This window comes from Chrysemys picta, chromosome 13 (genome assembly GCF_011386835.1).
Source record: "Chrysemys picta bellii isolate R12L10 chromosome 13, ASM1138683v2, whole genome shotgun sequence".
Taxonomy (NCBI): Eukaryota; Metazoa; Chordata; order Testudines; family Emydidae; genus Chrysemys; species Chrysemys picta.
The window spans coordinates 45,579,327-45,592,262 of NC_088803.1; the positions used below are offsets into that span (position 1 = coordinate 45,579,327).

Here is a 12,936-nt window from a genome sequence, read left to right on the forward strand (position 1 = left end):
AATGTCAATAATGTAAAACTATCCTATTAGTCCAAAAAAGCTCATTAACCCTTGAACACTATAGCATATGGGGACTATTACGCTGAGTGAACTGGAGATTCCAATGGATAAAAAAATTGACAGATCGTGTATGAGGATGGGACAGGAAAAAGCAAGTTTGCCAGAGGGTGAGAGTAGGTATGGTCAGCCTTAAGGGATAAAATGCAGATCTTAGAATAATTTTACAGATGCAAGGTGGGTGAGGTATTACCTCACGCATCTTGTTTCTCTAATATCCTGGGACCAATACAGATAAAACTGCAAACATAATTGTATAGGTATCCTTGTTTGCCAGTAGGAGTACTGCTCAGTTTTAGCCAGCTGAAAGCTTGAATCTGAAACAAGGCAGGATTTAGAGAAAAAAAAAGGATTTATTAGAAAAAAATAATGGAGATCTACAAGACCACTTTTGTTTCAGCAAAAAACTGGATGAGACTAATAAGTATTATGAAGAAAAGAAAAGATGAAAATGGATTATTCTTTTCTAAAAAAAACTTACTTTTTCTGCAGCAACATTACGCCTTTTAAGTGAGTCAGCTATAGAAGATATATGTGGTCCAGTATTTTCTAGATCTAAATTATTTATTCCACTCTCAGTTATTCTGGTAATGTTATTTTTTTCAGAAGAGCTCATCATTTGCAACGGCAGTTTAAAGCGGGCCTTTCGGGGAGTTGCTGAAAACAAACCAGAGACTTGTTAATTTTACTTTTGTACATTAAAATTATTGCAATCCCAGTGGCATTGCAACATTTAAAGGCTGTTTCTCATCACTATATTCATTTAATAAAGTTTTAAACAATTTTAGCCTAATTCTGATATCACACAAGTGAAAATCAAAAATACTGCCAGTGAAATTAAGGAAGCTACACTACTGGATAAGAAGATAGGGATTTTGTGTACTGAAAGAGGCATGAGTCCTCTGAAAGAGAGTATGTGATCATGTAATTTCAAGTCTGTATCATAATGCTTCTGCACAGATGAGTCAACCAAAGGTAGCATAGGCATTTAATTCTGGCATTTCCTAACTTTTGAAAGCTTGGCTTTGCAACTTCATTATTCTTTTAGCTTAGCTTTGTATGTTATACATAGTATGAGGATACTGTGCATTTGAGGGGATTCTGTGAGAAAGCTAAGTCAATGAATGTTCCTCAATCACCAGTTCCTCTCCTGTCACATTTGAGCTCTTACGGACCTTTCTCCTATGCAGCTTCTGTGTAAAGGGAAAGGAGCAAGTGATGGGAGACTGCTAGTGGGTTTGCCAGTGGGAAGATGGTAGATCCTGGAGGTGAGCCAGGAGTGACAAGGGAAAGGTTCTCCCCCACTTCCTCCTCAATCAGTGATTCTCTTGTGAAGAGAATATAAGCACTTCTAGACCTGGTTTCTTCTGCCCAGAACTGCAGTGCTCCCGCACCTCATCAGTCAGCAAGATAGTCAGATTGTTCTTGAAGAGACACACAAAATGCTAGGGAAAAGGTGCTGCTGAATGACTCTCACAAAGCTGGTGATGTGCTTTGTCAAGAAGACAAGAGTAAAGTTTGGTTGATGAGTGTAAAAATGTGATTCACTGTGATTGCTGTAGACATTGTACACATTGTGATTCCTGAGAATGCTGCCAAATATCTTTATGAAATGCCACTTATTTATATTTGAGTTTCCTGAAAATGATACTTAATATGCCAATGAAGGTGGAAGAGTTCCTTACAATTTTCACTTCAGAATCTCTTCAGGTCTGTGAGTAGTATGGCATAGAAACTTAAGGATTAAGCATTTGCTGGGGAGATCTCATGAATAACATTTTAGCCTTGTTTCCATCTTCGCAAACATATCATAGTTCATGCCTGATTGTGGTAACATAATGCAAGTTTTTCTATAGGAAGTGTTAACTACCAGTACATAATGCCTTGGGTAAATAAATTACTTTAAATTACAAGTAAAGTACAAAAATTATTTTAAACATATTTTTAACATTAAAAATAAATATCAACTTACACGAATTGACAAATACCAATGGGCTCCTCAGAGGCAGTCTACCAGTACCTGGGACAATCACTGATGCTTCAGACACTTTCCTTTTAGTAGGTGTAGTAATCTTGAAATGCATAAAAAAAAAACCCAATTCATTTTAATACCACAGCTTAGGACACCATGGGGTTTTTTATATTTCTTGAAGTCAGTCAATATTTTAACTATCAGTACCTCAATTTTTGCACCCTGTGCTGATGGCAATGTTTAAAGTTTTACTTCTCAAATACTAGAGAATAATGTGACATAAAATAATGAGTTTTAATTAGCATGTAATTTGTAACTGAGATCAGGAGTTGGGATTTTATGAAGTAATTCAGCAAGGGACAAATCCTTTTCTCAATACATAGCACAAGTAACTGGATGATTACAAGGAGTTCCACTGGTGTCAGAATCCATCAAGTAGGCTATGATGCAGCAGTAGAGCCACTCAGTTGCTATATTTGTAACTTTAAGGCTGCAGAACCACTGGGTGGAATAATGACTAGTGGACCGATGTACTCAGAGATTCACTCATTCTGTTCCTCCCATGGCCCAGCTTACAGTATCCCCTATGCACAGGAAGATCCACACAGGGTTGTGCTTTGCATACACAAGGGCTGCAGATCCTCTTTACAGGCTTCTCACATGCTCACCTAGAGCTGCACTCTGTGTGTGGGTGTATGCATGCACAAATGTATGTGTGAGAGAGAGAAACCTTACTCTAGGGAGAAATGTAAATATTGAAGGTTATTAACAGGCCAGCAAGGGGTTAAAATATACTTAAACTTCCATCTACCACAGGATACGCAAATATGTTAAAAAAATTAAGAAAAAAATCTAAAGATTCTTCTCAGAATTGCAAGGGACCTATTTAAAAATAACATTTTCTATTGTATTAATTTTTAAACCAAAAAGCTAAAAATTCAGAAAGATGGTTAACCTTCAATTATATAGCTTAGTGATAATTAGTATTAAGTTAAGTACCAATGTTGGCATGAGAACAAATGAACATAAACTGGCATCAACAAGTTTAGGCTTGAAATTAGATGAAGGTTTCTAACTATCAGAGGAGTGAAGTTCTGGAACAGCCTTCAAAGGGGAGCAGTGAGGGCAAAAAACCTAACTGGTTTCGAGACTCAGCTTGATAAATTTATGGAGGGGATGGAATGATGAGGTTGCCTACAGTGGCACATAGCCATTCTGCAACTGCTAGTAGCAAATATCCCTAATGACTGGAGATTGGACGCTAGATGGGGAGGGCTCTGAGTTACTACACTGAATTCCTTCCCAGGTGTCCAGCTGGTGGGTCTTGCCAATATGCTCAGGGTCTAACTGATCACCATATTTAGGGTCGGGAAGGAATTTTCCTCCAGGTCAGATTGACAAAAACCCTGGGGTTTTATTTTGCCTTCCTCTACAGCATGGGCATGGGTCACTTGCTGGTTTAAAATAGAGTAAATGGTGGATTCTCTTTAACTTGAACCCTTTAAATCATGATTTGAGGTTTTCAGTAACTCACCCAGGGGTTAGGAGTCTATTACAGGAGTGGATGGGTGAGGTTCTGTGACCTTCAAGGTGCAGGAGATCAGACTAGATTATCATTACACTTGCTTCTAACCTTGAAGTGTATGAACTGCAGTGTAACTACAATATATTAGTCATGGCTCTATAACTAAGAATTTAATTTAATTTTTATTTATGCTAAACTCTTTCTGTTTTGATAAACTTACTTACCTTAGATTGAATATTTTTGCAGTTCTCTTGGTTAGTTTTTATATTCCAATTCCTTTGTTGTACAGGAAGTTGTTGTTTTACAGACTTACTGGATTTCCCTTCCATTCCTGATTTTTCTTTCAAGCAAGGTGACAATTGACTTTCTGGTACAAGAACCTACTCAGTATTTTGGGGAAAATGACATCACATGTAATGTTTAATATTATTTTAAAATAAATAAAAAGCACACAATTCCACAAACCCTTACTTAAATAGTAGCCCTGTTAACATCAGTTAAACTTTTCACATGCAGCATGACTAGACAAGTGGAAGAGTTTGCAAGAACAGGCCCTAATTAATACTGTGGGGTTAATCACTGTTTACAATCTTTTGTATGCGACTCTGGTCCACCACTGGAGCTTCTCTCACGACTGCATTCCTACATGCAAGGTGAGTAGGGGTTTATGTGGAATGTGGCACAAAAAAGTGAAGGGAAAAATACAGAATGAATTGAGACACTAAAAACTCTACTCTGATTGGTTTGCTTTCAAAGTTCCTGACTCAGAATGTTTTAATGACTTCCTCTACAGTTCCCCCCATCCTTACTACATCTGTATATTTTGGCCTTGTCTATATTACATTTTTCTCCTAAAATTTTCCAGTATTGCTAACGTTGCAAACAATGCACTAGTGTAAGTGTCAGTAGTGTCAGTAGTACTAGTGTCAGTAGTACTCACCATATTTGCATAGGCCAGCTATAAAAGTGTTAGACAACCTAGTTGTTAAAATGCCAGCAGCTTCTTGGAGCCCCGTCTATAGCATAACTCACACCATTGCTGCCACTGGTGGGAAATTTAAGGAGTGTGGAAGTCTAGTGGCTCCAATTCTGGAAAACATGTGCTTATGTCCATTCCTATTTAGGAAAACATCTAAGTGCTATCCTGAGTATGGATAGTTTACTGAATCGTACTCATTGTTATCATAGCCACTCAGTGTGTTTTCTTTGCATAGATTTTGTCTAAACAGCTTTATGATTTGCATGTTGCTGCAGCATTCTGAAAAAATAAATACAAGATTTCTATTTAAGAAAACAAAATAAAAAAAGTTTGTTATGTTAGTTATCTATTTTCCAACCATTTACTATCTGCCTTAAAAACCCCTCTGTTCTTACAGTGATTTATAACAACCAAACTGGCTAATAATCAAGAGAATTGCTGGCTATTGGAGAACATCAACATAAGAGAAATACCATGTTAAATGTCTTTAGGTCGGATCATGATCGCTATAACCAACAGAGAAATCCATCTAACAAAATGCACCATTTATGGCAGCTTCTCTCAACTGTGTAAGGCCCCTGAAAAGACACATGATTTGGGTCTGAAAATCCTCATGATTAAAATAATTTCCCAACCAGAACTGTGTAACATACCTGTGATCCACTTTCATCAAAAATTATATGAACTGATGTTTTGGCAACTGATGTGGCTTGCTTCTTGGTAAATCCCTACAAAACACAAATAATTAATGTAAAATACACACTTGCTCTACCTTCTAATCTTTCTCATCTTTTTATATGAATCACAAATAAAACATTACGTTAATAGGGTTATATAATCCTCAACTGAGGTTACTCCCACATACGGGAAAAGACTTCAACTTTGCACCAGATGAGTTTATTATGAATTCTTCCATCAGATGGCGCTTAGGGAAGAGCAGTTTGCTAATCCACACAAGTAATAGGGAGTTAAGTTCTTCAAACCAGCAAATCTTAAGATATCCAGAGGCACATGACCATCTATGTGGAGTCCCACAATGAGTTTGGGTCACAGAAACTTCTGGCTTCTTAGCAGCAAATTCTCCTGGTGTGGTTGTACTGTTAGTGATTCCTCTGGAAGCCACTGATACTAGAATTCCCCTTATGGGAGGTTCCGCATCATGGAGGCGGGTGAGGTTCATTAATGTCCTGCTAAAGAATGCACTATTATGTTCACAGAAAGCCCGCTACTTTATGGGAGAGGTGACGTAGACAACATCTGTTGTACCATTCTTTCTCTTCCCCAACTCAAGGATCCCAAATCCTACAGAGGGACTTTTGCAAGGTTGAGAGAAAGCCACCAAAGCAGCACTGTTTCCTACTGAGTCTCCCCGCACCAGGATTTGACTGCTTTCATTCCCTCCATCTGCAGAGAAGGATGGGACAATATGGTCCAGGATTTGTATTGCAAGCATGTTGGTCCACATTCACTTGTAAGAAATGTGGTACACTGAAATACATGACAATGAAAAGAATGAGAATGAAGTTCAGAAGGAATCTCTGGAATCTTTAAAAAGGCCTTTTCTTATCTAAGAAAGAATAAAAGCAAAATGGACAAAAAAATTTCACCACAGGGATTCCAAATTGTTGTATGTATTTAAATAATCTGTATAGCCTATGAAGCCGATTAGGCAAGGTTAACATGTAACTGAGATCATAGGTGCCAACAGGGAAAAAATGGTAGGTGGCAGCCCCCCATCAACTCCCCCCAGCACCTCCCACCCGCCGGCGGGCCTCGTGGATCAGGACCTTCCCTTCCTTCCAGCGCCTCCCACCTGTTGCAATCAGCTGTTTCGCAGTGTGGCTGGGAGGGAGGAGGGAGGAGCGGGGATGGGGCGTAACTGGGTGGGAAGAGGCGTGGTGGGGGTGGAGCGAGGGCAGGAAGAGGTGGAGCGGGGCCTTGGAGGAAGGGGTGGAGTGGGGATGGGGCCTGGGGCAGAGCCAGGGGTCGAGCACCCCCTGGCAGTTTGAAAAGTCGGTGCCTGTGATTGGGATGCTGTAAATATTAACAGCTTTGCTACTGCCTCATAAATCAGGTATTTCTGGAAATATTCCATTCCACTGTTGCCCTGTGTGCATGAATTTAAAAAATCAATACTGAAAAATAAAGCTCCAGCTCTCACTGGCGCAAAAAGTGGTCGATTATGGTTTTTTAAACCTGATCAATGGAGATAATGGGCATTTTGTTCATTAATAAGAAGCTCAGTTCCTCATTCATTTTTTTAGCCAAAAGTTTCGGCAGTTGGGGAGACTTTTAGAAGAGACCTACTTTAAAAATTTGCTTCCAGATGGAGTGCTTGTGTATTTGGTTTTAGTCTACAGCAAACTCTTATGGCCAAGCTGTAAATGCCTAGAAGTGGGGAAAGGACTGGCTGACTAAGAGAAAATATCATAACATAGGATATTAGATCTAGGGCATTAGTGACTAAAAGTAGCTACCATCTCTTTGTTGTTTTATAGCCTACGTGAAATAAATTGAAGATCGTAGTGTAATTCCTAGTAGATAGGTGTCCACATAATAAAAAGATAATCATCATGATTTAGTAAAGATGACATAGACTGAATGGCTTGGAGCGTGAGCTAGACTTGCACCTCCAGATCAGACTGAGCTGAGGCATACTGAATACAGAGGTTTGTATTGCTTCTGCGTGACAGAGTGCTAGGTATGAAACCCAGAGTCAGCACTCCGTTCACAGCAGCTCCAATCAGGCAAAGCAGATTGGAGTTGACAAGGCAGACCTGTGCCTAATTTGTGGATGGGGCAGGGCAGAAAGGCTAATTAAACCATTAGCCAGAGCCCACAAATAGACACAGAAAGGAAGTGAAAAGGGAAGAAAGCAAGTAGTGAAGGGAAGAAAGAGACTGCTCTCCCCCTGCTTGTAAAGGCTCTAGGTATGGTGGGATTCAATTATAAATAAACTGCACAAGGTGTTGAACCAGCACAAGGGTCTCTATGTGATTTGTAGACAAGAGTCAGAAGGAGGCCCTGTTACATTCTGAATTAAACTAATTATTTGGTTTTACATTAATTCAGGCCCAGATTAATAGAATGGAAAAAGGTCCCTGTTCAAAAAGACACTACCTAGTAGCTAGTTTGCATGCACAATTACTAGGGTTGTGCTCATAACAGTGGTAAATACACAGTTAAAAGTGTCCATGTGAATGCATTCGCTGCCTTTGCATGCATCCAATTGCACATACATTTTTTCAGACACACAATACTATAAATCTTCATCTCAACCTCTAGCATCTCCAATTAAACTCCCATTATAGCCCATTAAATTCAATTGCAGTATATTTTAAAAGATGTTAACCCTTAACAGAAAAGCTTACAATGGAAATGCTGGAGCATCTATTGTGAAAATGTTAGCAAGCATCTCAATACATAATAAGTATCAATAAAGAAGCCATTTTAAAATAACAGATACACAGTGGAATCTTTTTTTCCCCAGCTAGACAGAAAATGCTGAAAGAGGAAGAAAATTTCAGTCTTACCTTACATTTATTTGCACCATAAACCTTTCTGGCCACTTCCATGATTTCCAAGACAGGATCAAAATATAGGAACATTTGCTCCCCTTCTTGATTACCCACAGTTACTGGATTTTTTAGAATTATTGTTAGTAACTTCTTTGACTCTTTTTCTGCATAAAGATGAAGCATTCATTAGGCTTCAAACACCTCTTGTTTAGCATTGAAAGAACATGAAACTCAGTTGAAATGTAGCGTTCTCAATTTGCCTACCTGCTGCTCTCTAATCAAAACTAAACCGGATTATATTTAAATGAAACAATTTAACGTTCGTTCAACTGTATGAAAAATAGTTATTTTTCTAACAAAGTACTTTAACCTTCAAAAATGTATTTAAAAAGATATTTACTCTGTTTTCAGACTAATTAATAAGTACTGTAGAAAATAGGGTTTAATTCTTTACATTTTTTATAATGTTCTGGAAAAAGGGCCAGATTATTCACTGTCTTGAAGTTCGTGTAGCTGGTAACACCTGTGTAAAATGACAAATGGGTGTAAAATACTGACAATGTTATACATGAGTAGAGAATTCCAATCTGATAATATTTTGCACCCATTTTGTAAAGGTTTAAGTGACTACAAGGCACTCAAGAAATCAAGCCCAATTAATATTTATATTCACTTTCACAATAATTATAATAGCAGAACAAGTTAGTTTATTCTCCCTATAAAATTCTTGCAATACCATTATATTTTCCAAAACTTTGCAATAATTTCATAAATCAGGATTCAAAAGAGTTTTATAATTTATAATGCATCACTCTTTCATGCTGTGGGCTTTTCCTTAATATGTTTATAAGTAATTTTATAACATTTATAATTATAATTAATTATGCAAAGAAATCATAATTAGCCACTTGTGGACAGTCACCCAAAATATGTATGCAGCTGTGGTAACTGCACAAGCAAATTAAGCATGAATTTTGCAGAGCAACTGCGCAACTAACGACAAATCAGTACCCATATAAATGCATGGATTTGAAGTTCTTGAAAGCAATGAGAATTTTACTCATTTAAGAACTGAGTAAGGACTTTAGGATTTGATCCATAGTAATTCAGAATACAAAATTAATTTATAGTTAGGCAGACAGAATAATTCAGGAGTAAAAGAATACATTCATGTGTGTCAATACCTTCAAGACTGTACATTTCTACCTCTTCTTCAGGTATGCTGACTGTTTCCCATTGATGATCCTCAAACAAAAAACAAGATGTTTTGAAAATAAAAACTCATATTAAATGATAAATTAAATGTAAACGTGCATTATTACAATTATTCTTTAACTATAACATCCTGGAACATCAAGACATTTGTGACAGTTTTTTTATTGAGATTTCAAATCCATCAATTCAGAACAAACTGGAATGGATGGAAATAATGTATTCTAAAGGAGCTGAAATGCAGAAACTAAAATTCTATAAAAAGAAAGATATTTCTCACATCTGAACACTCAGACTCACCAGTACAAGAACTTATATCTGGCAACAGTGTGAGTGACATTTCCAAAGATGAAACCAGAACATTTGATGCCTCATTCAGCAATGAACAGCTGCAAATTAGATTCGGAAGGGAAATTCTTAGTTTTAAAAGCCTTTAATTTTTACTATTCTGAAATTGTACACATCTGATGTGTACAAAAATGTAAGGGATTTAGCAAGTGAAAGAATCCCAACTGAAGTTGAACTGATGTGTTATGGCTGAACGACCAGTAATGCCACTGCCTATCTGAATGAGGACACACAAGAACAGATTTTCAAACAACTTAGGCATAGAACTGCACAGGAAATTGTGTGCATAAACATATTACAAAATGTGGGCCACAATTTCCAAGTATGTAAAAACCTTGTTGAATAATGCCGTAAATTGGTACTTGCCATTCATTTTCTGTTAATATTTATGTTTTAAGAATAAGCGAGATACCATCTATGTATTTCCACTTAGTACTTATTTTAAAATGAACTGTACTGGTTTGCAATTCACTCTCCAATTTCACAATAGTGCTGAGAACATCTCTTTTCAGGCTGATTGTTTTGTTTGGAAAAAGAAATAATTTTCCATATGGTCAGGGAAAGTTAGCTTACTTCATCATCTGCTGCAACATAGAAGGATATACTTCGGCTACCAACATTAAAATCAATCCAAAATTCGTCAAGATTTTCATCCAAAGGTATCTGTAGCTAAAATATATTTTAAAAATTAACTTAGGAGGAACAGGAGGTTCTCAGAATAATGTATTATAACACAAAAGTAAGTAATTTAAACAAACCTTAAATACATACAAGATGTCTGTATAGCACTTTAAATTAATCTTTGTTTTACTCTCTATGTATTCCGAATTGTTCTCTACTTACAGAACTATACATCAGTTGTATTAAGGGAAAATCTATACAATTCACAATGAAGTTGTAACGTACCTCATATTTATCAAGGATTGCTGACAAACAAGGATATGTAAAAACTCTATAAGAAAAATATCTAGTAAATCTTTTTGCAAAATTATTTACATTACTTTATACCTAGACTAGAACAACATAAAAATAATGGATTAGTTCCCCTCCCCTCTGCCAAAAAATTCTACTTCAGAGAAAAAGAGTTCAAAACAATCAGTGGGACAGTCCAGGAAGATTGACTATTCAAAACTTGCACTCTAAAAAAATTAAAAATTACATTTATACATGTCACAGTCCTTGGATAGGCTGCTGCTGCTGCGAACCTTTCTTTCCCTGTCCCCCAAATGCATCTCTTTTAAGTGATAGGCTAGTGCCTCCACTTCTCTTTGGAATGTGGCCCCATGGCCCAACCACTCTCTGACAGTCTTTGGGTTACATCCTGCCTCTGTTTGCTAACCATGTTACTTAGCTGGCCCAATGGGCTTGGCATCTCGAAGGGTTTTCCTCTGGCAGCCTCTGGATAACAACACTATGTAGTGACACAGAAGCAGCTTCTCCAAAACAAAGTATGATTTCTTTTGCCAAAAGGTACACAATGCTTAGAGAAGTGGATTAAAGTAACAAAGAGACCTATACACATATTGCCTTGTCCATGCTTGGCATTCCCCTTGAGCCCCTAAGTAGACATGACTTAGCTTTGGTGTCTCCTGTTCTCATGAAGATCAAATTGTAACCTGCTTTCTGTTTGGGGAGGGAGGGAGGTGGACTAGATGACCTCTTGAGGTCCCTTCCAGCTCTACATTTTTAAGGTTCTATGACCCTGGCTCACAATCAGTCTCTGCCAGCCTGCAGCACAAACTTTCTGTGTCAACTTCATGGCATGCTGACCACGCCCCCGACCCTTGCAGTGGCACCTTTTCTACTGGTCAGATCTTTTGATCTTCCAGGATCTTGGCCTTGACAAAACAGCCCAGTTGCCAGAGTCGGATCTGAAGATTCCCTCTTCACAGCTATAAATCTGGCTATTGCATTTGAGGAGCAGCTCCTCACTGAGGCCGTTGTTTTATCTTTCATGCCTGGTTTCCTTAACAACTCCTTTCATCTAACTATGCATTCATGCAGGGTAATATGACAAAGATGCACTGAGCGGCATATGGTAGTTATAAAAATATAACTATTTTCCAGTTTTCCGCAATGCATCCTCACAATTTAAGCAAAAACAGAATTTGGCTGCAATAATTTTAAAATAAGAACTGAATAAACCCTTGACCTGAGTGCTTATCACACAATCACTTAACTACCCTGCCAACTCATAAGACTAAAATGACATGTGGAGTACCCTCAACATTATATTGAAATATATATATTTCTTCACTTCTGCTAGGTCTGACCTCTCCAATAGGTATCATCCTGGACTAGTGCATTATCTCAGTCTAAAGATACCCTAAAAAAAGGAATCACGGGATAAATACCCATAGCTAGATTCTCAGCTAATGTAAATTGGTGTAGGTCTATTGGAATCAGTGATAATCTGACCCACAGTACCTAAGAGAGCCACCTTCTTCCAGGACTAGAGAGTCTAAGGATCTTGCAGTAGAGACATGAAGAATGTGATTGCAGACAATGCATATATGACATTGTTTCCATTCATCTTGCACCAAAGATAGAGAACTGAACAATTCTGTTTCTTATTTCTTAGTTATTTTTAAAAACTGTAATACTCTTTGTATGTATTTCTCGAAATAGTTATTCCCACAACCCTAACTTGAAGTTATCTTTTTATAAACACACATTTGGGAATTTTATAAACCCAGCCTCTAGTTATAAAAGATAACAACAATGAACATACACCAAACCCTTCAGCATTTCTCATTATATTTGCTATTTATTGATTCTAAAATGTTATAGTTGTGCATGGCACCTTGGCTGTTTTTGCAACAGAGCAGCATCATGTGCTTCTGCTAATATTATTGTAGCTCAGAATTAATTAAAAAAAGGGTTTTTTTCTGACATTTTCTTTCTGAATAGCCATTCGATTCCAACCTGAAAACATCTTTCCTTTAGCAATACTCATTTACCTTCTTTTGTCTCCAAGCATTCCGTTCACCTGGTTAAGAAATTTTCTGCAGTCCTATTAAGAAGCAGAGCACCTTTAAGTAATGTAACATTTTCTCTCTCTGAAAATAATTAGTGTTTTTATATGACTTACTGTTTCAAACTCAGAGTCCTTAATTCCTTTAAATGCATTGGTCACAAACGCCATAGAAAACCACTGGCGTGCCAGTTCTCCTCTTTGTTTTTCTGATGTCATTCTGCATAAAGCTTCAGTAATGGCTACTTGCAAGTCATAGTCTATAACATAGATTTTACAGAAACAGTACAATTAAATAGAATGCCAAGCTTAAAAGTTTATATGTAGGAAACAGATACTAATATTGCTGAA

The 12,936-nt window shown here is 37.4% G+C and overlaps 1 protein-coding gene across 8 annotated transcripts in view; it reads right to left on the reverse strand.

Annotated features, from left to right (window-relative positions):
• Positions 1 to 12,936, reverse strand: part of SYCP2 (synaptonemal complex protein 2) — a 64,296-nt gene that overhangs the window by 37,009 nt on the left and 14,351 nt on the right. For all 8 annotated transcript variants that reach the window (XM_065566087.1, XM_065566082.1, XM_065566088.1 and 5 more), the window contains 10 exons: positions 12,703 to 12,845; positions 12,572 to 12,624; positions 10,518 to 10,563; positions 10,185 to 10,280; positions 9,236 to 9,296; positions 8,067 to 8,215; positions 5,187 to 5,261; positions 3,779 to 3,934; positions 2,030 to 2,129; positions 539 to 714 (listed from right to left, as the gene is read on the reverse strand). In XM_065566087.1, the coding sequence (XP_065422159.1) occupies positions 539 to 714; positions 2,030 to 2,129; positions 3,779 to 3,934; positions 5,187 to 5,261; positions 8,067 to 8,215; positions 9,236 to 9,296; positions 10,185 to 10,280; positions 10,518 to 10,563; positions 12,572 to 12,624; positions 12,703 to 12,845 (1,055 nt within the window). The remainder of the gene's footprint in view (positions 1 to 538; positions 715 to 2,029; positions 2,130 to 3,778; positions 3,935 to 5,186; positions 5,262 to 8,066; positions 8,216 to 9,235; positions 9,297 to 10,184; positions 10,281 to 10,517; positions 10,564 to 12,571; positions 12,625 to 12,702; positions 12,846 to 12,936) is intronic.